We start from the raw sequence: 23,469 nt of genomic DNA, 5'->3' as shown, positions 1-23,469 counted from the left end.
GGTATAGAAATGCTAAAACTGCACTACCCCAACTATAAGACTTCACGTTATCAATATCCCTTAGTAATTGAAAAAAAATTAGTCTAGCAAACCTTCCTTGATAGTCACGGAGCATTATTCCTCCAATAATAATTAACGCTACACAACGGGTAAATTTCACAACATCTACTACTTACTTCTGAAGTATCATCAGTAGACATACAATGATCGTATAGTGCAGTCATAGACAGATGATCACCTTTCAAATGTTTTGATGATGGAAAAAATCTCAACAAATCCAAATAGATGTGTTGTCATTCCTCAACTTTATGTGACACATCTATTCCAGTGACTGGTTCATGATCAATTGTTAGACTTCAAATTATTGAAACATCTTGTAACGTGATAGTTGCTTCACTACATGGAAAATGAAACGTGTGTGTCTCGCGTCGCCAACGTTCAACAAGAGCAGTAATCAAATGATTATCAAAAACTTGTGATCCACATTCTAAAACTCCATAGAAACCCATATGATTCAAAAATGCAAGCACACGATTGTGTATATAATTATCAGTATATAACTTCCAAATCAAATTGTCTGACCTCTTCACTTTGATAATATCATCAATGGTCAAGGAAGAAATTGTTGATGACATATGTGTCGCTTGTAAATAGAGGACACTGGATCTTCGGTACCTCGATTCTCTGCCATTCTGAAATATGTTGTCGATTTTTTAAAATTCGATCTATGGTAAGCAACGATGTCGAAAAATTTTTCCGACAAAAGCAGAAATTATGAACAACAGATAAAGGAAAAATGGATGGGTAAAGGAAGGTGGAAGGAGACTTCAACTGAGGAAATGAATGGATAATAAAGAAAAGCGAAAAAACGAATGGATAATAAAAATCGAAAAAAGAGAAAGGAAAAAAATAATATAATTTATAGAGTCCGTGCTCACGTGGAGCAACGTCCGTGCTTCGTAAGCACGGACGCCTCCACGTTGGAGCGTCCGCGTTTTGTACGTGGAGCATGGTCCGTGCTTACGAAGCACGGACGCTGCTCCACGTGAGCATGGTCCATGCTTCGTAAGCACGGATTGCAATAAAAGTGCAAAAAAAAAATTTTAATTATTTTTGAAATAAAATTTAAAATTTAAATTAATTATAAAAAAACCTTATTTTTATTGAAATTATTTTCATTGTTGCATGTGGATGTATACGTATTACTTGTTACTATGGCTAAGGCTTGCTGAGTCAATAGACTCACTAAATGTGAATGATGCAGGTGAGGATTTTGATGTTGAGACAAGAGGGTTGAATGACTAAACTGGCTGGACGGATGATGCACTAACCCGATGACCTATGCATTGCTAGTTTTTCCGCACAGTTATATTTTTACATTAATTTAAAGATTTTGATGATTTTAGGAAGTAAAAGTGGTTTTGGAGAGGATTATGACGTTTATGTTGTTTTTGAAAAAAAATACTAATTTTAAGGTTTGGTTTGAGATGTGATCAAGTTCTAAAATAAAAATCATAATAATCAAAAAAAAAAAAAAGATAACTGGCAGTGAAAGCTGCAAAAGATCGTCCTCTTCGGTACACTGCCACACATTAATTTTGAAAATATATGTATATTTTAAATTATTTATTAAAAAAACAAACAAATTTAGGCACCAATTTGGCTCCATCTAAAGCTAGGGATATATTTGAAAAATTCAGAGAATTATAAGGACATTTTATTTTATTGTCAAATTTTATTCAGGTCGTCAAATTTCAAATTTTCCCAAAAAAATGTTAACACACAAAAAACAATTATAAAAGTAAGCAGTATATATGTGCATTAGATCACTAGTACTTGTAAAGCTATCCATTTTGGCCCTGTTCGCATATATAATTACTTGTATTAATGAAAATTTAATCAACCTATATATTAACTATCCACTAAATTCTTTTTCTAACTTTTTTAAAAATACTATTTTCTCTTTCCGAATCCAACAATCGTCACACATAAATTTATCAAATAAAATTTATATGAGACGGTTTCATATATCAATTTTATATATTAATTTTTGAACTAATCTATTTAATAAAAATATATTATTTTAATGTCAAAAATATTAATTTTAATTTTAAATATAGATCGAGTCAACTCGTCTCATGAATATAAATCCGTAAGACCATCTCTTAAGATATATACGTTAAATTTATAGTATATCACCGATCATAATTTAGATTTAAATTGAGAAAAGAATTTATATATAAAAAATAGTTAATTACCGGAAATGTTTTTTAATCTAGTGACAAAGATAAGGTTACAAAATTTAAATAATATTTTTGTATAAAACATACAAAAATTTATGTAATATTGTCTTGCACGTTAATTTTGTAATAAGGATATCAACTTACATAACTCATAAAAAATATTAATTTTAATATAATAATATTTATTTTGTCATGAATATAAAGATATCAACTTACATAATAACTCATAAAAAAGGCAAAAACTTGTGTGAGACGGTCTCATGGTTCGTATTTGTGAGACGAATCTCTTATTTTGATCATCCATGAAAAAATATTATTTTTTTATGCTAAAAGTATTACTTTTTATAGTGAATATCGGTAGGGTTGACCAGTCTCACAAATTAAGATCCGTGAGACGGTCTGACATGAGACCCACTCCATAAAAAATATTAATTTTAATATAATAATATTTATTTTGTCATGAATATAATATAAAAATACGAGACCATCCAACAAAAGCAACTTATAAAAAAATAAAAATAAAAAAATAATGGGCAGACCCAAAATTGTCATTTCTGAAAAAAATTGTCATTTCGAAAGTCCGTCGTGGTTTATATACGAGAGAGGTGATTGATTCGTGGAGGCTTTGGAGCTACGATGCGTGGAAACAGGTGGCAATGAATCTCCATTTACATGGTGATCGCATCGATATCCACGAGGGTATCGAACCCTAGCTCCTGAGAATTCTTCTGGAGGTTAATTCGATTCCTTCTTGTGTATACGTACCTGCATTGTGATGATAATTGATTTCTGAATCGTGGTTTGGGATTAAGAATAAGGGAAATGCTTTCTATTTTTGATTTCCTTCTGAATTTTGACGTATTTGTGTTGTGCATGCGGTGGAATAGGCCTGACGAATGGCGGGGGCGGAGGGTGTAGCAAACCTGCTGTACGTAGTGGTGGTGGACAATGACGTGGCGTCGTCTTTTCGGTACACGCGGTCGGTTCTCCAGAGCACTCTGCAACTCATGGGTTGCAAACCTCGACATGCCTTTAAGGTCACTGCTTTTCCTTGTATTGCTACTTCTGTGGTCTGCATGGATCAGTATTCGTGCGGGTAATGTGCCAACGACGAAATCGATAAACTAATATGACAATTTATGAGAACTGAATTTTGGTCTGTTCGTTCCGTAGCTGCAATATGTTTTTTCCCCAAGCAGACTTGTAGTGCCAGATTTTTTCCACTTTCTTGATTCATGATCAACTGAATTTTGTGAAACTAATCAGTTGTTTTATCTTTTTGTTTTGACATTAGTTTGAAATATATTTGTGGTAGGCGAATTTCTGGGTCAACATAAGTAAAAACTGCACAAGATCAAGCCAAATTGGTTAGTAGGCTTGATGTAATTCTGGATAGGCGATTTTGGACGACCTGATGCATGTCAAAGTTAGATGTATCTTTTTCTTATAGAGCGTAGTTTTTCAATCATGCCTTGTTTCCAAATTATGTCTGGGTACCTTGTATTCAATTCAAAATAGTGTTTTAAGGTTTCTTTAGAGGGATTTCATAGCATGCGTATTATACCTCCACCAGCTCTTGGTTTATTATATGGTGATACAATTCTTGTTTTGTCAGATTAGCCAAAGTGTGTTTGAAATATTGAGGCGTGATGCAATGGTAGACAAGTTGGCTTCTGCGCGTTTTATGATGTCACAAGATTCTGGATTCCATAACCCAAGGGATACTGAGTGCTGTGATGACTGGTTGGACAAAGCAGATGTTGATCAATTAGATGTAGAGGAAGATAGGAGTAAAAGCGTACCATTTGAATTGTACAAAAGACGCACCACTGTCGTTGTTAAAAGAAATCGTTTTCTAGATTTGGTCTGTGAAACTCTTTCTGAATACAAGTATGTGGGGCCGTATCAACGGGCTGATTTGTTTTTAGCTTGCAGGTACATGTTCATCTAAACTATACACTTGTAAGGTTCAGAGTGCTAATCTGACGGTTACATTTAGAAAGAACATTTTTTGAAGCTCGTGTTGAGTGTTTGGTTGATAGTCGGTGTACTTTTATCAACATGTATGATCGAATTACTGCTTTTTCCTTCCTGCTTCCAATTGTAGTTCTTTACTCTATTTTTAAAACTTCATATTTATATTAGTCCTCCCTTTTTTCCTCTCTTAGTTGTTGTTCGATTATTTCAGAATCAAAGAAAGGAAAGAATCTATGACAGTGTTGTTGTGTGGCACTAGTGGCTGTGGAAAATCTACATTATCTGCCTTGCTGGTATGTTGTTCTGGTGCCAAAATTTCTTAGGAAATTGTATTTGGTTTCAAATTGATGCTTGCTTAGTTTCTTTCATTGAGTTGTTTATATTACTCATTTTGAGTAATTTTTCGAGCATCTGGTTGTTATATGCTTTGTTTAATGATAACATTGTTCCCTGCTCATAAGCTTTCTTATGGTAATTTTTTTCTTGTGAAATTGGTCTTACGGTGGTATGGGATCAAATATCACAGGTTTCTGTTTTCAGATTTTTTATTTGAGAATTTTATATTGATGTTTGTTACCATGTTGATACATCCCTTTTTACACATGGTAATTTTACTTTTTGAATTGTCACACGAGTTCATAAAGACTTATTCAAGTAGAGCATGATTACAGGGTAGCAGATTGGGTTTAACGACAGTTATATCTACGGATTCAATTCGGCATATGATGAGGAGCTTTGTTGATGAGAAACAGAATCCGTTACTATGGGCTTCAACCTACCATGCTGGGGAACATTTAGACCCCGTGGCTGTTGCAGAAGCTAAGAGCAAAAGGAAAGCAAAGAAATCTGCTGGCATTTCAGCCACTTCAACAACTAAGGATGAGGCATTTAGAAATTCCACAGCTGGAAAATCTGAAGGGAATTCGAACACCAGTGATTTGATCAGTTCGAAACAGATGGCGATTGAAGGATTCAAGGCACAAAGTGAAATGGTAATTGATAGCCTTGACCGTTTAATTACATCATGGGAAGATCGGAAAGAATCAGTGGTGGTGGAAGGCGTTCACTTGAGTCTCAATTTCGTGGTAATAATTCATGTGATCAGTTTTAAGATTTTCAGGTTTAAAAAGAATTATGTTTTGCATTTCAGGAATTAAAATTTGATCACAATTTGATATTTTCATGCAGATGGGGCTCATGAAGAAGCACCCATCAATTATACCATTCATGATATATATCTCTAATGAGGATAAGCACTTGGAAAGATTTGCAGTTCGGGCGAAGTACATGACACTGGATCCTGCTAAAAACAAGTATGTAAAATATATACGGAATATCAGACGAATTCAAGAATATCTTTGTGATAGAGCAGATAAGCATTTGGTGCCAAAAATAAACAATACAAATGTTGATAAAAGTGTAGCCGCCATTCATGCCACTGTTTTCAGCTGCTTAAGAAGGCGTCAGGCAGGAGAGCAGCTTTATGATCCAATCACAAACACGGTTGCCATTGTTGATGAGGAGTACAGGAATCAGCTTACTGCCAATTCCTTGAGCTCCAAGGGAATGTTTCAGTTGATCCAAAGGAAAGGTTCTAGTCATCAACTCATGGCACTTTTGAATGATGATGGTTCTGTGGCAAAGGCATGGCCTGTTGGAGTAACGGATGATAATGGCAACCCCACTGCGTGTCATGCAAAGGGAAACAGAGTAGGAACACCTATGTATGGGCCATTGCAGATAGGTAAAGCTGAACCGGTCAATTTGCAGTTTGGTCACTTCGGAATTAGCTCTTGGCCCAATGACACCGGATGCACGAGTAGCGCCAGCAGCATGGATGAATCAAGAGGTTTCCTAACTGAAAATAGTAGTAGACACTTTTCATCATACTGTAGCTCTCCTAGGATCTCCAATGGACCTTCTAAGGAGGTGAGTTACAAAACCATCTACCCCATCTACATACACTGGTTTAGGAAATTAATGAGAAAATTGGGTTAAATTGTACTGAAACTTTAAGCTTCAGTACGTCTTCGGAAAACTAAGGTATTTTTTTTAATTTTTTTTTATCTATTTGGGGTCCCTTTTACCATATGCCGCTTCTTTTTTCAGCCTAAGGAAGACCGATCTGTACAAGGCAGTGATGAAGAGGTTGATCCTCCTGAGGGGGACAGTGATGAGGATCTTAGTGATGGAAAGGAACATCTCGAAGAAGAGGTACAAACACGTGGTACAGTTGGAAAAATTTCATATAACATGCCACGACATGCTTTCAAAGTTTGTCCGTGTGGGTGGTTTACATCCATACTTGATAATTAACCAGTTGAATATATTTTCTTTCGGTATTGTGTGCCTCTAAATGTTAAAATCAGATCTCAAGTAACAACAAAAGCGCACAAAATTTCCATTGTATGTACCTTACTAGTTTGGGATTAAGGTTTGTTTGCTGACTGGCAGATCGAAGGATCTGTGGACGAGGAATTCACCAAGTCGGATGAGGAATATGATGATCTTGCTATGCAAAATTTTCCAGAGAGTCTATACATGTCTGACGAAGATGTGGAGTTTAACAAATCGAATTTCTTCAACCATGCAATTTCGCAAATTTCAGGAGATAAATCAAACAAAAACGATCTTCTAATTGAGAAGTATCAACGAAATCTGAACCTCTTCATGCGGACCATAAGTGAACCTTTCTCCAAGTCCCTGTTGCATGCAGTTTCTCCTCATGCAGAGGATAAGGAATTTCCTTCAGGTAATTTTCGACCACGAAAACGGTCTCAGAGCCTACTTTGTGGAAGCATGAATCATTAATAAGGTAGCTCACCTTCTTACTCCATATATGTTCTTGGAATTGTATTCTTTACTTGGATCATTTTCCTGCCATGGTTGTGTTGTCCATGTTAGGTGCGAAATATTTTGTTGTAATTGGCATTTCATTTAATATTTTAAGGTAACGTATGCTTTCATCACATTACAAGTGGAATTTTTCTTAGAGTTGGTATATCCTTCACACCGGAGGAATTCTCCCCGTATCCATCATCATTAGATCACGTAAGTTTTTCACATTTTAATGAAAATTAACCTAAATCGACATTAATGTGTCGTGAACCAAGAGCTAAAATTTCACCACGTAAGGGTAGAAACACTTGTGATATAGAAATTATTTTTATTGCTAATGAAGCGAATTTTGCGGCTCAAAATTTTTAAATTTTACAAACTTGGTTTCTGTCAAAGTTGCTTTTGCTGTTTTAACATAAAAATATAAAAATACTAAGATTGTGTGTATTTGATTTAGGTAGATTTAGGTGTTGTGTGCATGTGTTGTAACACATATTTATAACATGCAGTGAAATATATTAATTAAACATACAAATAAATTTTAATTAAAAAAATAAGATAGAATAATTCATGTACAAGTATAAAAAATTGTACGGTGCTTCAGGGTAAAACGATTCATTAGAAAAATTATCAATTTACAAAAATAAATATTAGTAAACAAATAAATGCTAACTCCCTTAACAAGTGAGGTAACAAAGTGTATTCAAAACATATATATCAAACCTTATAACCAAAATTACGGATGCAGCAAACGTGAAGCCGAACTTCTCAAATATTGACACGTTAATCAAAATAGTGATTATGTGTTGTGATTTATATGTTTTTTGTAACGTTTCAATACGCCTTGGCTTGAGGTTTTTATTAATTCAGTGACGTAATTCCTTACTCTTCGTGATGTGTTTATTGTTCTCTTTCAACTCAAAAAATCGTCGCACACAGTACTGATGATCACTTATTTATAGACTTCATTTGTCATATAGACTTCATTTGTGATATAGTTTTTTTTGTATAGAGTGTTACACAAATATGAAAACAAAAATTTCATTAGAAAATAAACTTTTTTGAATAATAGTATGATATCTAGAGATAAATATAGATATTCTAGAAAAATCTTATTAGTCTAGAAAAGCAAAACAACATATGTTAATATCACAATATTATAGGCAAAAAAATTTAATTAAGGAATAAAATATTCCTTTAAATCTCCTTATTTTTGTCTTACTGGTTAAAACATTCATCTTATATGCATTATCTCAACTTGTATAATAACTGCCCCTGAGTTAGATAGTTATCTCTCATGAATTCAAGCATGTTAGTTCAGTGTTGTGAAATAGGTGTTGTAACACGTAAATCTGAAGACTCAGAAATTTCATTAACAGAACAAGACAACTAAGAAAACAGTACTAAAAATGCAGAGATAACACGATCAAAGAAAAACTAGACAAACTATGGAGCATCTCCAATAGTATCGCCATCATGATCGCCAGACTTACCTATTTTTGCATCAGCTCTGGGTGGTGTTGTCTCTGGGGTCGCAACACCTGCACTAGCAGTCATCTCGCTTCGAATATTCAATGGATCGTATCCATTTCCAGCCATCTGTAATATCGTCACAAGAAGTAAATTGTAAAGAATTTGAATACATAGAGAAATTGCGATGAACACAGTAAGATGTCGCGCAGAAAATCAAGTGCAATAAGAGCAAAGAGAAATCGAGCGGGATGATAACTCGATTGGAAGCAACACAACTGAGTAATTAAGGCAATAATTTAAATGTGATTTCTTCCAACGGTAACAAATGTTTCTTACCGATAAAGATTACTCCCTCATCCAACATTTTAAAAAAATCTGAATCAGTGCAATCTTTATTTCAAGAAAACATCAATGTTTAATGCCACGTAGATTTAACTCACTTAGTATAAAAATCAAGAAGATTAGGGATTTCTTCAAATGTTATAGGCTAAAAGTTGATAGCTCACTGAGCAAGATAAAGTCACAAAACAATTAGAATACATCTTCCAATTATGCCTCAAATATGATATAATAAGAAAGTGTCAGACAATGATCAAATTGTAGTCTGTCTGTAATTGGTGTCGATAACATCTCCTGGCAACACTCTTGATTTTGAGTCAAATTTTCATGAACTTTCTTTTGATTCAGAAATGTTAGCTTCACACTAGAAGAATGGTCTCCAATAGACTCTTCTAGATAGTTTTTTTCATTTGTATTTTCTTTTAGAAGTGATAGCTCCCACACTAGAAAAACGGTTTTCATATGACTCTTCTTGTAACGCACCGTATANATGCTAAAAGTATTACTTTTTATAGTGAATATCGGTAGGGTTGACCAGTCTCACAAATTAAGATCCGTGAGACGGTCTGACATGAGACCCACTCCATAAAAAATATTAATTTTAATATAATAATATTTATTTTGTCATGAATATAATATAAAAATACGAGACCATCCAACAAAAGCAACTTATAAAAAAATAAAAATAAAAAAATAATGGGCAGACCCAAAATTGTCATTTCTGAAAAAAATTGTCATTTCGAAAGTCCGTCGTGGTTTATATACGAGAGAGGTGATTGATTCGTGGAGGCTTTGGAGCTACGATGCGTGGAAACAGGTGGCAATGAATCTCCATTTACATGGTGATCGCATCGATATCCACGAGGGTATCGAACCCTAGCTCCTGAGAATTCTTCTGGAGGTTAATTCGATTCCTTCTTGTGTATACGTACCTGCATTGTGATGATAATTGATTTCTGAATCGTGGTTTGGGATTAAGAATAAGGGAAATGCTTTCTATTTTTGATTTCCTTCTGAATTTTGACGTATTTGTGTTGTGCATGCGGTGGAATAGGCCTGACGAATGGCGGGGGCGGAGGGTGTAGCAAACCTGCTGTACGTAGTGGTGGTGGACAATGACGTGGCGTCGTCTTTTCGGTACACGCGGTCGGTTCTCCAGAGCACTCTGCAACTCATGGGTTGCAAACCTCGACATGCCTTTAAGGTCACTGCTTTTCCTTGTATTGCTACTTCTGTGGTCTGCATGGATCAGTATTCGTGCGGGTAATGTGCCAACGACGAAATCGATAAACTAATATGACAATTTATGAGAACTGAATTTTGGTCTGTTCGTTCCGTAGCTGCAATATGTTTTTTCCCCAAGCAGACTTGTAGTGCCAGATTTTTTCCACTTTCTTGATTCATGATCAACTGAATTTTGTGAAACTAATCAGTTGTTTTATCTTTTTGTTTTGACATTAGTTTGAAATATATTTGTGGTAGGCGAATTTCTGGGTCAACATAAGTAAAAACTGCACAAGATCAAGCCAAATTGGTTAGTAGGCTTGATGTAATTCTGGATAGGCGATTTTGGACGACCTGATGCATGTCAAAGTTAGATGTATCTTTTTCTTATAGAGCGTAGTTTTTCAATCATGCCTTGTTTCCAAATTATGTCTGGGTACCTTGTATTCAATTCAAAATAGTGTTTTAAGGTTTCTTTAGAGGGATTTCATAGCATGCGTATTATACCTCCACCAGCTCTTGGTTTATTATATGGTGATACAATTCTTGTTTTGTCAGATTAGCCAAAGTGTGTTTGAAATATTGAGGCGTGATGCAATGGTAGACAAGTTGGCTTCTGCGCGTTTTATGATGTCACAAGATTCTGGATTCCATAACCCAAGGGATACTGAGTGCTGTGATGACTGGTTGGACAAAGCAGATGTTGATCAATTAGATGTAGAGGAAGATAGGAGTAAAAGCGTACCATTTGAATTGTACAAAAGACGCACCACTGTCGTTGTTAAAAGAAATCGTTTTCTAGATTTGGTCTGTGAAACTCTTTCTGAATACAAGTATGTGGGGCCGTATCAACGGGCTGATTTGTTTTTAGCTTGCAGGTACATGTTCATCTAAACTATACACTTGTAAGGTTCAGAGTGCTAATCTGACGGTTACATTTAGAAAGAACATTTTTTGAAGCTCGTGTTGAGTGTTTGGTTGATAGTCGGTGTACTTTTATCAACATGTATGATCGAATTACTGCTTTTTCCTTCCTGCTTCCAATTGTAGTTCTTTACTCTATTTTTAAAACTTCATATTTATATTAGTCCTCCCTTTTTTCCTCTCTTAGTTGTTGTTCGATTATTTCAGAATCAAAGAAAGGAAAGAATCTATGACAGTGTTGTTGTGTGGCACTAGTGGCTGTGGAAAATCTACATTATCTGCCTTGCTGGTATGTTGTTCTGGTGCCAAAATTTCTTAGGAAATTGTATTTGGTTTCAAATTGATGCTTGCTTAGTTTCTTTCATTGAGTTGTTTATATTACTCATTTTGAGTAATTTTTCGAGCATCTGGTTGTTATATGCTTTGTTTAATGATAACATTGTTCCCTGCTCATAAGCTTTCTTATGGTAATTTTTTTCTTGTGAAATTGGTCTTACGGTGGTATGGGATCAAATATCACAGGTTTCTGTTTTCAGATTTTTTATTTGAGAATTTTATATTGATGTTTGTTACCATGTTGATACATCCCTTTTTACACATGGTAATTTTACTTTTTGAATTGTCACACGAGTTCATAAAGACTTATTCAAGTAGAGCATGATTACAGGGTAGCAGATTGGGTTTAACGACAGTTATATCTACGGATTCAATTCGGCATATGATGAGGAGCTTTGTTGATGAGAAACAGAATCCGTTACTATGGGCTTCAACCTACCATGCTGGGGAACATTTAGACCCCGTGGCTGTTGCAGAAGCTAAGAGCAAAAGGAAAGCAAAGAAATCTGCTGGCATTTCAGCCACTTCAACAACTAAGGATGAGGCATTTAGAAATTCCACAGCTGGAAAATCTGAAGGGAATTCGAACACCAGTGATTTGATCAGTTCGAAACAGATGGCGATTGAAGGATTCAAGGCACAAAGTGAAATGGTAATTGATAGCCTTGACCGTTTAATTACATCATGGGAAGATCGGAAAGAATCAGTGGTGGTGGAAGGCGTTCACTTGAGTCTCAATTTCGTGGTAATAATTCATGTGATCAGTTTTAAGATTTTCAGGTTTAAAAAGAATTATGTTTTGCATTTCAGGAATTAAAATTTGATCACAATTTGATATTTTCATGCAGATGGGGCTCATGAAGAAGCACCCATCAATTATACCATTCATGATATATATCTCTAATGAGGATAAGCACTTGGAAAGATTTGCAGTTCGGGCGAAGTACATGACACTGGATCCTGCTAAAAACAAGTATGTAAAATATATACGGAATATCAGACGAATTCAAGAATATCTTTGTGATAGAGCAGATAAGCATTTGGTGCCAAAAATAAACAATACAAATGTTGATAAAAGTGTAGCCGCCATTCATGCCACTGTTTTCAGCTGCTTAAGAAGGCGTCAGGCAGGAGAGCAGCTTTATGATCCAATCACAAACACGGTTGCCATTGTTGATGAGGAGTACAGGAATCAGCTTACTGCCAATTCCTTGAGCTCCAAGGGAATGTTTCAGTTGATCCAAAGGAAAGGTTCTAGTCATCAACTCATGGCACTTTTGAATGATGATGGTTCTGTGGCAAAGGCATGGCCTGTTGGAGTAACGGATGATAATGGCAACCCCACTGCGTGTCATGCAAAGGGAAACAGAGTAGGAACACCTATGTATGGGCCATTGCAGATAGGTAAAGCTGAACCGGTCAATTTGCAGTTTGGTCACTTCGGAATTAGCTCTTGGCCCAATGACACCGGATGCACGAGTAGCGCCAGCAGCATGGATGAATCAAGAGGTTTCCTAACTGAAAATAGTAGTAGACACTTTTCATCATACTGTAGCTCTCCTAGGATCTCCAATGGACCTTCTAAGGAGGTGAGTTACAAAACCATCTACCCCATCTACATACACTGGTTTAGGAAATTAATGAGAAAATTGGGTTAAATTGTACTGAAACTTTAAGCTTCAGTACGTCTTCGGAAAACTAAGGTATTTTTTTTAATTTTTTTTTATCTATTTGGGGTCCCTTTTACCATATGCCGCTTCTTTTTTCAGCCTAAGGAAGACCGATCTGTACAAGGCAGTGATGAAGAGGTTGATCCTCCTGAGGGGGACAGTGATGAGGATCTTAGTGATGGAAAGGAACATCTCGAAGAAGAGGTACAAACACGTGGTACAGTTGGAAAAATTTCATATAACATGCCACGACATGCTTTCAAAGTTTGTCCGTGTGGGTGGTTTACATCCATACTTGATAATTAACCAGTTGAATATATTTTCTTTCGGTATTGTGTGCCTCTAAATGTTAAAATCAGATCTCAAGTAACAACAAAAGCGCACAAAATTTCCATTGTATGTACCTTACTAGTTTGGGATTAAGGTTTGTTTGCTGACTGGCAGATCGAAGGATCTGTGGACGAGGAATTCACCAAGTCGGATGAGGAATATGATGATCTTGCTATGCAAAATTTTCCAGAGAGTCTATACATGTCTGACGAAGATGTGGAGTTTAACAAATCGAATTTCTTCAACCATGCAATTTCGCAAATTTCAGGAGATAAATCAAACAAAAACGATCTTCTAATTGAGAAGTATCAACGAAATCTGAACCTCTTCATGCGGACCATAAGTGAACCTTTCTCCAAGTCCCTGTTGCATGCAGTTTCTCCTCATGCAGAGGATAAGGAATTTCCTTCAGGTAATTTTCGACCACGAAAACGGTCTCAGAGCCTACTTTGTGGAAGCATGAATCATTAATAAGGTAGCTCACCTTCTTACTCCATATATGTTCTTGGAATTGTATTCTTTACTTGGATCATTTTCCTGCCATGGTTGTGTTGTCCATGTTAGGTGCGAAATATTTTGTTGTAATTGGCATTTCATTTAATATTTTAAGGTAACGTATGCTTTCATCACATTACAAGTGGAATTTTTCTTAGAGTTGGTATATCCTTCACACCGGAGGAATTCTCCCCGTATCCATCATCATTAGATCACGTAAGTTTTTCACATTTTAATGAAAATTAACCTAAATCGACATTAATGTGTCGTGAACCAAGAGCTAAAATTTCACCACGTAAGGGTAGAAACACTTGTGATATAGAAATTATTTTTATTGCTAATGAAGCGAATTTTGCGGCTCAAAATTTTTAAATTTTACAAACTTGGTTTCTGTCAAAGTTGCTTTTGCTGTTTTAACATAAAAATATAAAAATACTAAGATTGTGTGTATTTGATTTAGGTAGATTTAGGTGTTGTGTGCATGTGTTGTAACACATATTTATAACATGCAGTGAAATATATTAATTAAACATACAAATAAATTTTAATTAAAAAAATAAGATAGAATAATTCATGTACAAGTATAAAAAATTGTACGGTGCTTCAGGGTAAAACGATTCATTAGAAAAATTATCAATTTACAAAAATAAATATTAGTAAACAAATAAATGCTAACTCCCTTAACAAGTGAGGTAACAAAGTGTATTCAAAACATATATATCAAACCTTATAACCAAAATTACGGATGCAGCAAACGTGAAGCCGAACTTCTCAAATATTGACACGTTAATCAAAATAGTGATTATGTGTTGTGATTTATATGTTTTTTGTAACGTTTCAATACGCCTTGGCTTGAGGTTTTTATTAATTCAGTGACGTAATTCCTTACTCTTCGTGATGTGTTTATTGTTCTCTTTCAACTCAAAAAATCGTCGCACACAGTACTGATGATCACTTATTTATAGACTTCATTTGTCATATAGACTTCATTTGTGATATAGTTTTTTTTGTATAGAGTGTTACACAAATATGAAAACAAAAATTTCATTAGAAAATAAACTTTTTTGAATAATAGTATGATATCTAGAGATAAATATAGATATTCTAGAAAAATCTTATTAGTCTAGAAAAGCAAAACAACATATGTTAATATCACAATATTATAGGCAAAAAAATTTAATTAAGGAATAAAATATTCCTTTAAATCTCCTTATTTTTGTCTTACTGGTTAAAACATTCATCTTATATGCATTATCTCAACTTGTATAATAACTGCCCCTGAGTTAGATAGTTATCTCTCATGAATTCAAGCATGTTAGTTCAGTGTTGTGAAATAGGTGTTGTAACACGTAAATCTGAAGACTCAGAAATTTCATTAACAGAACAAGACAACTAAGAAAACAGTACTAAAAATGCAGAGATAACACGATCAAAGAAAAACTAGACAAACTATGGAGCATCTCCAATAGTATCGCCATCATGATCGCCAGACTTACCTATTTTTGCATCAGCTCTGGGTGGTGTTGTCTCTGGGGTCGCAACACCTGCACTAGCAGTCATCTCGCTTCGAATATTCAATGGATCGTATCCATTTCCAGCCATCTGTAATATCGTCACAAGAAGTAAATTGTAAAGAATTTGAATACATAGAGAAATTGCGATGAACACAGTAAGATGTCGCGCAGAAAATCAAGTGCAATAAGAGCAAAGAGAAATCGAGCGGGATGATAACTCGATTGGAAGCAACACAACTGAGTAATTAAGGCAATAATTTAAATGTGATTTCTTCCAACGGTAACAAATGTTTCTTACCGATAAAGATTACTCCCTCATCCAACATTTTAAAAAAATCTGAATCAGTGCAATCTTTATTTCAAGAAAACATCAATGTTTAATGCCACGTAGATTTAACTCACTTAGTATAAAAATCAAGAAGATTAGGGATTTCTTCAAATGTTATAGGCTAAAAGTTGATAGCTCACTGAGCAAGATAAAGTCACAAAACAATTAGAATACATCTTCCAATTATGCCTCAAATATGATATAATAAGAAAGTGTCAGACAATGATCAAATTGTAGTCTGTCTGTAATTGGTGTCGATAACATCTCCTGGCAACACTCTTGATTTTGAGTCAAATTTTCATGAACTTTCTTTTGATTCAGAAATGTTAGCTTCACACTAGAAGAATGGTCTCCAATAGACTCTTCTAGATAGTTTTTTTCATTTGTATTTTCTTTTAGAAGTGATAGCTCCCACACTAGAAAAACGGTTTTCATATGACTCTTCTTGTAACGCACCGTATATTTTAACTATTTAAAATTTGCGGAAAAATTAAAAATTTTCTTAAATAAGAAATGAACCTTCAAAATTTTGATAAAGTAAACTGTTCATCCCACAACCATTGAAACAAAAGATCTCCAAAGTAAAGTTTACCAAAATATTTGCTTAAAATCTCAAAACCCGTAACGTAACTCAAAGTATTTTTAAACATTCATAAAACTTAAAACATAGCGGTCCTCGGGTTTAGCCTCCCGCTCAGTCCAAGCCAGCTCACTGGTCCACATCTCTCGTCTCCTCAACATCATCCTCACCTGCATCGATCAAGTCTAGTGAGTCTAAAGACTCAACACGTATAAACTTGAGATAACAAGTACTACGTAATAAAACCACATGCATCTTCAAAGTAGAGTGTACATAATGGAAACATGAACTTGAACATACTTGGAACATGAACATAATAGCGTAACATAGACGTGCCGTGGTCATAAAACTTTCGTAAACATACTTGCATCGTACATACATGAGCATACATATTATAATTTTGCGTAGATGCATGTTTCAAAGCGAGTGACCCATACATAAATACGCCTGATAAGACTAAACCATAGTACTGGGCTGACAGGGAAAATCCACTGCCACGTACATGAGATCCCTGTTCATGCTTTAACGGGTGGATTGGTTCCTGGTCATGCTTTACCGCTTTCCAATCCTGATCTAAACCCGTCATTCTTTAACGGGGTGGAGAGGTCCTCGGCCACGTTCACCGACTTCCAAACACATACATAAATTGGTCACAAGACATTTAGCATACCTCCAAAACTTAAAAGTATTTTCTTTGCACGTCGAACATACTTACTTGGCGTGGAGGGATTCGTTGGATATCGCTTTGGGGCCAATGCTGCACATACTAACATGAATTTCAACATTTAACTAGCATAATTTAGACGTAGGTATTTGTGCTCACCACCGAATCAATTAAATAGCTTATGACATTCTAAATCTCCCGGGACTTGATCTCATTTAATCATACTAACTATGACATCAAACCCCGAAACAAAATCTAAAATGACGTGCGAACATTTCCCAAACAGTAAAAGATATGAACTCACTATTTGAACTTGAAAGTAAGTGGAAACCAAAATAATCTCACAGATGGGGCCGCGCTCGGGCGGTAATATATTATCGTTCGATCGCCATGTCTACTGGAAGCCTACCCTCGGACAGAAGGAGAGGCGCTCAGGCGGTAAAACATTACCGCTTGGGCGCCGAGTCTTCTGGACTCCGCGACTTAAAAGCTTAATACTCCTACACGATTCGTGAACCAATCCATCGAGACTCATCCTAAGAAACTATGACACTGACTCGATCCCATAAAAACGTCCCAAATGTTCCCAAAGAAACGACGCACCACACGCAACGCAATAAAACCCATAAACTCAAATTTTGACACCAAAATAGTTTTTACGACTACTCGTTCTCCCAAGTGCCTAACGACGCAAAACAAAACGTCAATGACCATCCCAACATTATTAACAACATACTTAACCGCAGCAGCGACTACCTGTTAATCCCCAACGAAGCCTGCAACAATAAAACTTCAAAAACGCATTTTTCAGAAAAACGCAGTTTGAGCAGTCCCACTAAAACAATCATAACTCACTCATTTCTTATCAAAATATTTTGAATTTACTGTCAAATCGCAGGTATCAAAAAGTTCTATGATTTTAATGTTGAAAGTTTTCTAAAAATCACGATCAAAAAATCGCAGTTTTTAAAAGAACAGCAAAAACGAGATTTTTAGATCCAAAAACGCTCAAAATGAGATCTAAACAATTTCTGCTCAAACTTTACACATCACATGTATTTTTACGCATAATAAATAACACAACGCATAATATGATGAGATCGATGCGTAAACGAAAGAATATCTGTGCCTTTTGATAATTAAAAATACCGAAACGACGATACCGACGCGGGAAGGATGCGAGAGACGATCCGGGACGAACGTGGCGCGATTTCCTTGCAATAAAACCAACGAAAATTTGCTGGAAAAGATGAGGGCAAGGGGCGGCTGCTTTCCTCTCAAGAACCCTAAGGTTTGATCTCTCAAAAAAATAAATAAATCTGAATTGGAATAAGTGTGTGTGTCTTGAACGGTTTCAGTGTGTGTAAAACGTGTAAGTGTGTGTGTGTTTAGTGTGAGTTTAGATAGTAATTAAGGGAAAAATATTTCTTAAATGATAATTAGCATTCTGATTAAAATATTAATAAGCACTTAATATTCTAACTAAAACACTAATTCCCCTCAAGATACTAGCATCTTTAAAATTGAAATAACACACACAATTGATAAACCTTTTAAAATTCTGAAACTTTAAAATCACTTAATAAACAAATTAGGCTTTTAAAAATACTAAAAAATTATAAATCATTTGAAATGCCCCAATCTCAACTTAATGTAAAATACCACGTTTTTAAATTGCCAAACTCGTCTTCGGTCTCTTTTCTTCGATCCCGCCTCGAATAATGGTCTGAAACATGAAACTCGAGAAAACACTTTAACGTGCATCCATAACATAAATAATTTAAAATAATGCATTTAAATAATTCATGCACCACTAAGACTCATTTTAAAATTAAATAAATGCTTTGACAATTAAATGATTGTATGGGTTATACGTGTACTGATTTTTGGGCTCTACAGTTCCTCCTGCACTTATATAAATTTCGTCCTCGAAATTAAATCTTACCACACAACTCCGGGTAGCGAATCTTCATATCTGCTTCAGTCTCCCAAGTGGCCTCTTCCACTGATTGGTTTAGCCACCGGACTTTGACTAGCTTCGTCACCTTGTTCCGAAGTCTGCGCTCCTGTCTGTCTAGGATTTGGACAGGTCTTTCCTCATATGACAGATCTGGAGCAAGCTGTAACGGCTCATAACTCAAAACGTGCGAAGGATTAGCAAGGTACTTCCTCAACATCGAGTGGAACACATAGTGTACCCCGGCCAGATTCAGCGGTAAGGCTACACGATAAGCTAGTGTCCCAACTCTGTCAAGAATTTCGAACTGTCCAATGAATCTCGGACTCAGCTTGCCTCTCTTCCCTAATCTCATAACACCTTTCATAGGTGCTATCTTTATAAAAACGTGATCACTTACGGCAAAATCTAGATCCCTTCTCCTCTTATCATCATAGCTCTTCTGACGACTCTGGGCGGTTTTCATTCTGTCTCGAATCTTGACCACCACATCTGCAGTCTGCTGAACTATCTCTGGACCAAGTTCTGATCTCTCACTAACTTTATCCCAATGAATCGGCGATCTGCACTTCCTTCCATACAATGCCTCGTAGGAAACCATACCTATGGACAATTGAAAACTGTTGTTGTAGGTAAACTCCACAAGAGGTAGCTTAGATTCCCAAGTCCCATGGAAATCTATTATACAGGCTCGCAATAAATCCTCCAAAATCTAAATCACTCGCTCAGACTGGCCATCTGTCTGCGGGTGAAATGATGTACTGAAAAGCAACTTCGTCCTCATGGCTGCATGTAGGCTCTTCCAGAAGGACGATGTCAACCTCGGGTCCCTGTCGGACACAATAGAAACTGGGATTCCGTGAAACCAGACTATCTCCCTGATATAGAGCTACGCATACTGCGTCATGGAGAAAGTCGTCTTCACTGGCAAGAAATGCGCTGATTTAGTGAGTCGATCAATTATAACCCAAATGGCGTTGAACCCTCTGACTGACTTTGGCAACCCAATGACAAAATCCATGGTAATATTCTCCCATTTCCACTCGGGAATAGGGAGCGGCTTAAGCAATCCTGCTGGCCTCTGATGCTCTGCCTTCACCTGTTGACAAGTGAGACATTCAGACACGAATCGGCGGATGTCTCGCTTCATCTCTGGCCACCAATACAAAATCTGCAGGTCTTTGTACATCTTAGTACCTCCTGGGTGAATGGAGTACGGAAATGCATATGCCTCAGTCAGAATATCCTCTTTGATCGAATCAATGCTAGGCACCCACATTCTACCTCTGTTTCTCACAATACCATCAGACACTGTGTAGAGTACGCTGCCCTTGGCCTCATCCTTCAGTCTCCATTTCTGCAACTGCTCATCTGAAGACTGACTTTTATGGATTCGGACAAACAACGAAGACTGGACTGCCAGATTAGACAGCCTAGGTGCTCTGCCCTTACGATAAACTTCTAAACCAAACCTCTGAATCTCAAACTGAATAGGTCTCTGCGCTGACAACTGTGCTACAACTGCCACTTTTCTGGTCAAGGCGTCTGCGACAACATTAGCCTTTCTCAGATGGTAGCTCAGTCATAGTCTTTCACTAACTCCAACCACCGTCTCTGTCTCATATTCAACTCTTTCTGCGTGAAGAAATACTTGAGACTCTTGTGATCCGTAAATATCTTACATTTCTCGCCGTACAAGTAATGTCTTCAAATCTTCAATGCAAAGACAACGGCGGCCAACTCAAGATCATGAGTCGGGTAGTTCTTCTCGTGCACCTTCAACTGCCTGGAAGCATAAGCTATAACCCGACCATGCTGCATCAACACTGCGTCTAACCCGAGATTAGATGCATCGATGTATAGCACAAAGTTCCCTTGCCCTGATGGCATGGCTAACACTGGCGCTGAAATGAGAGCTTGCTTCAAAGTGTCAAAGCTCTTTTGACATTCATCACTCCACACGAATTTAGCATTCTTTTTGGTCAGTGAAGTGAGTGGCACTGCTATCGACGAAAATCCCTGAATAAACATACGGTAGTAACCGGTAAAGCCTAGGAAACTGCGGATCTCTGACGCATTCTTCGGTTCAACCCATTCCTTCACTGCTGTTACTTTAGCTGGATCCACCTCAATACCACTGCTAGATACTATGTGCCCCAAGAAGGCTACCTTCTCCAACCAAAACTCACATTTACTGAACTTCGCAAATAACTTGCGACTCTGCAAGATCTGTAAAACGGTCCCCAAATGCTGACGGTGCTCTTCATGGTTCTTCGAGTATATGAAAATGTCGTCAATGAACACTATGACGAACTGATCTAGGTAAGGCTGAAATACTCGATTCATGAGGTCCATGAAAATTGCTGGATCATTCGTCAGTCCAAACGGCATCACTAGAAACTCATAATGCCCATACCTGGTTCTGAAGGCTATCTTGTGCACATCCGCGTCCTTCACCTTCAACTGATGATACCCCGAGCGAAGATCTATTTTTGAGAACACTGTGGCTCCTTGCAACTGATCAAACAAGTCCTCGATCCTTGGAAGTGGGTATTTATTCTTGATCTTTACCTTGTTCAATTCTCGGTAATCGATACAAAGCCTCATGCTCCCATCCTTCTTCTTTACGAAGAGTACTGGTGCGCCCCATGATGAGAAACTAGGGCGAATGAATTCCTTGTCAAGAAGCTCCTGAATCTGCAGTTTGAGTTCCAACATCTCAGCTGGAGCCAATCGGTACGGTGCCTTAGAGATTGGCACTGTGCTTGGCATGAGATCAATCGCAAACTCCACCAATCTCTCTGGTGGAATGTCTGTGACGTCATCTGGAAATACGTCAGGAAAATCCCTGACTACTGGTACATCAGATATAGATGGAGTGGGCACATCGTGTGTTGAAATAATGCTGGCCAAGAAAGCCTGACACCCCTTGCGTACATCTTAGTAGCTCCTGGGTGAATGGAATACGGAGATGCATGTGCCTCAGTCAGAATATCCTCATTGATCGAATCAACGCTAGGCACCCACATTCTACATCTGTATCTCATAATACCATCAGACACTGTGTAGAGTAAACTGCCCTTGGCCTCATCCTTCAGTCTCCATTTCTGCAACTGCTCATCTGAAGACTGACTTTTACGGATTCGGTCAAACAACGAAGATTGGACTGTCAGATTAGACAGCCTAGGAGCTCTGCCCTTACGATAAACTTCTAAACCAAACCTCTAAATCTCAGACTGAAGAGGTCTTTGTACTGACAACTGTTCTACAACTGCCACTTTTCTACTCAAGGCGTCTGCGACAACATTAGCCTTTCCCGGATGGTAGCTAATTTCGCAGTCATAGTCTTTCATTAACTCAAACCACCGCCTCTGTCTCATATTCAACTCTTTCTGCGTGAAAGAAATACTTGAGACTCTTGTGATCCGTAAATATCTGACATTTCTCGCCGTACAAGTAATGTCTCCAAATCTTCAATGCAAAGACAACGGCGGCCAACTCAAGATCATGAGTCGGGTAGTTCTTCTCTTGCACCTTCAACTGCCTGGAAGCATAAGCTATAACCAGACCATGCTGCATCAACACTGCGTCTAACCCGAGCTTAGATGCATCGGTGTATAGCACAAAGTTCCCTTGACCTGATGGCATGGCTAACACTAGCGCTGAAATGAGAGCTTGCTTCAAAGTGTCAAAGCTCTTTTGACATTCATCACTCCACACGAATTTAGCATTCTTCTTGGTCAGTGAAGTGAGCGGCACTGCTATCGACGAAAACCCCTGAATAAACTTACGGTAGTAACCCCTGAATAAACTTATGGTAGTAACCGGCCAATCCCTGAATATCAGTCATTTGGTTCTCAGTTCCAACAAATTTTACTTGAATTATACTCCTCTCAACCAAATCTCGAATAAAATGATGTGTTATGTCAATGTGTTTTGTTCAACAGTGTTGTACTGGATTTTTTCAATTATCAATAGCACTTGAGTTGTCACAGTAAACAATCAAGGTCTCACTATGAAAATTGTTAACAGCAACTACCAGTTGTCACATATTCAGATTCAGCAGTAGAAAAAAACACACAATTTTGTTTTCTATTGTACAATGACACCGGATTATTTCCTAGATAGAAACACCCTCCAGTTGTACCCTTCTTATCATCAAGGTCACCAGCCTAGCCAGCGTCACTAAATCTCACTAAATTGGTATTTGTTTCTTTGGTGTACCATAAACCTATATCAACAATCCCTACAATATTTCTCAGAATTTGCTTGACAGCTTTTAGGTGAGTGATCCTAGAATCAGCTTGATATCTAGCATAAAACATACAATGAACATTATATCAAGGCGACTAGCACTCAAATAAAGAAGACTACCAATGATGATGCAGGACAAGGTGTTGTCAACACCTTCGACAATATCATCCCTATACAGCTTTTCACTAGACCTCATGGGAGTTTTCATGTACTTAGTGTTCTCATTTGAAAAAATTTTGACCAAATTCTTGGCATACTTTGATTAACACATAAAGATACGATCATTCAACTATTTATTTTTCAATCCAAGAAAAAACTTAATT

The 23,469-nt window shown here is 36.9% G+C and overlaps 2 protein-coding genes across 4 annotated transcripts; both read left to right on the top strand.

The window, feature by feature from the left end:
- Positions 1-2,854: 2,854 nt before the first annotated feature.
- On the top strand, positions 2,855-7,196 carry LOC140980474 (P-loop NTPase domain-containing protein LPA1 homolog 1-like). Of its 2 annotated transcripts, none has more exons than XM_073446304.1 (8): positions 2,855-2,977; positions 3,131-3,280; positions 3,864-4,178; positions 4,432-4,513; positions 4,892-5,305; positions 5,409-6,149; positions 6,330-6,434; positions 6,675-7,196. In XM_073446304.1, exons 2-8 carry the CDS (start codon positions 3,192-3,194, stop codon positions 7,029-7,031), a joined length of 2,103 nt encoding a protein of 700 aa, XP_073302405.1. In that variant the 5' UTR covers positions 2,855-2,977; positions 3,131-3,191; the 3' UTR covers positions 7,032-7,196. The 2 variants fall into 2 exon arrangements, with proteins under 2 accessions (XP_073302405.1, XP_073302404.1); XM_073446303.1 differs by having other exon boundaries at positions 3,859-4,178.
- A 2,452-nt stretch (positions 7,197-9,648) lies between these two features.
- LOC140980473 (P-loop NTPase domain-containing protein LPA1 homolog 1-like) lies at positions 9,649-13,990 on the top strand. Of its 2 annotated transcripts, none has more exons than XM_073446302.1 (8): positions 9,649-9,771; positions 9,925-10,074; positions 10,658-10,972; positions 11,226-11,307; positions 11,686-12,099; positions 12,203-12,943; positions 13,124-13,228; positions 13,469-13,990. In XM_073446302.1, exons 2-8 carry the CDS (start codon positions 9,986-9,988, stop codon positions 13,823-13,825), a joined length of 2,103 nt encoding a protein of 700 aa, XP_073302403.1. In that variant the 5' UTR covers positions 9,649-9,771; positions 9,925-9,985; the 3' UTR covers positions 13,826-13,990. The 2 variants fall into 2 exon arrangements, with proteins under 2 accessions (XP_073302403.1, XP_073302402.1); XM_073446301.1 differs by having other exon boundaries at positions 10,653-10,972.
- Positions 13,991-23,469: the final 9,479 nt, after the last annotated feature.

Source organism: Primulina huaijiensis, chromosome 7 (genome assembly GCF_012295235.1).
Source record: "Primulina huaijiensis isolate GDHJ02 chromosome 7, ASM1229523v2, whole genome shotgun sequence".
NCBI lineage: Eukaryota > Viridiplantae > Streptophyta > Magnoliopsida > Lamiales > Gesneriaceae > Primulina > Primulina huaijiensis.
This window is presented reverse-complemented; position numbering and strand designations above follow the sequence as displayed.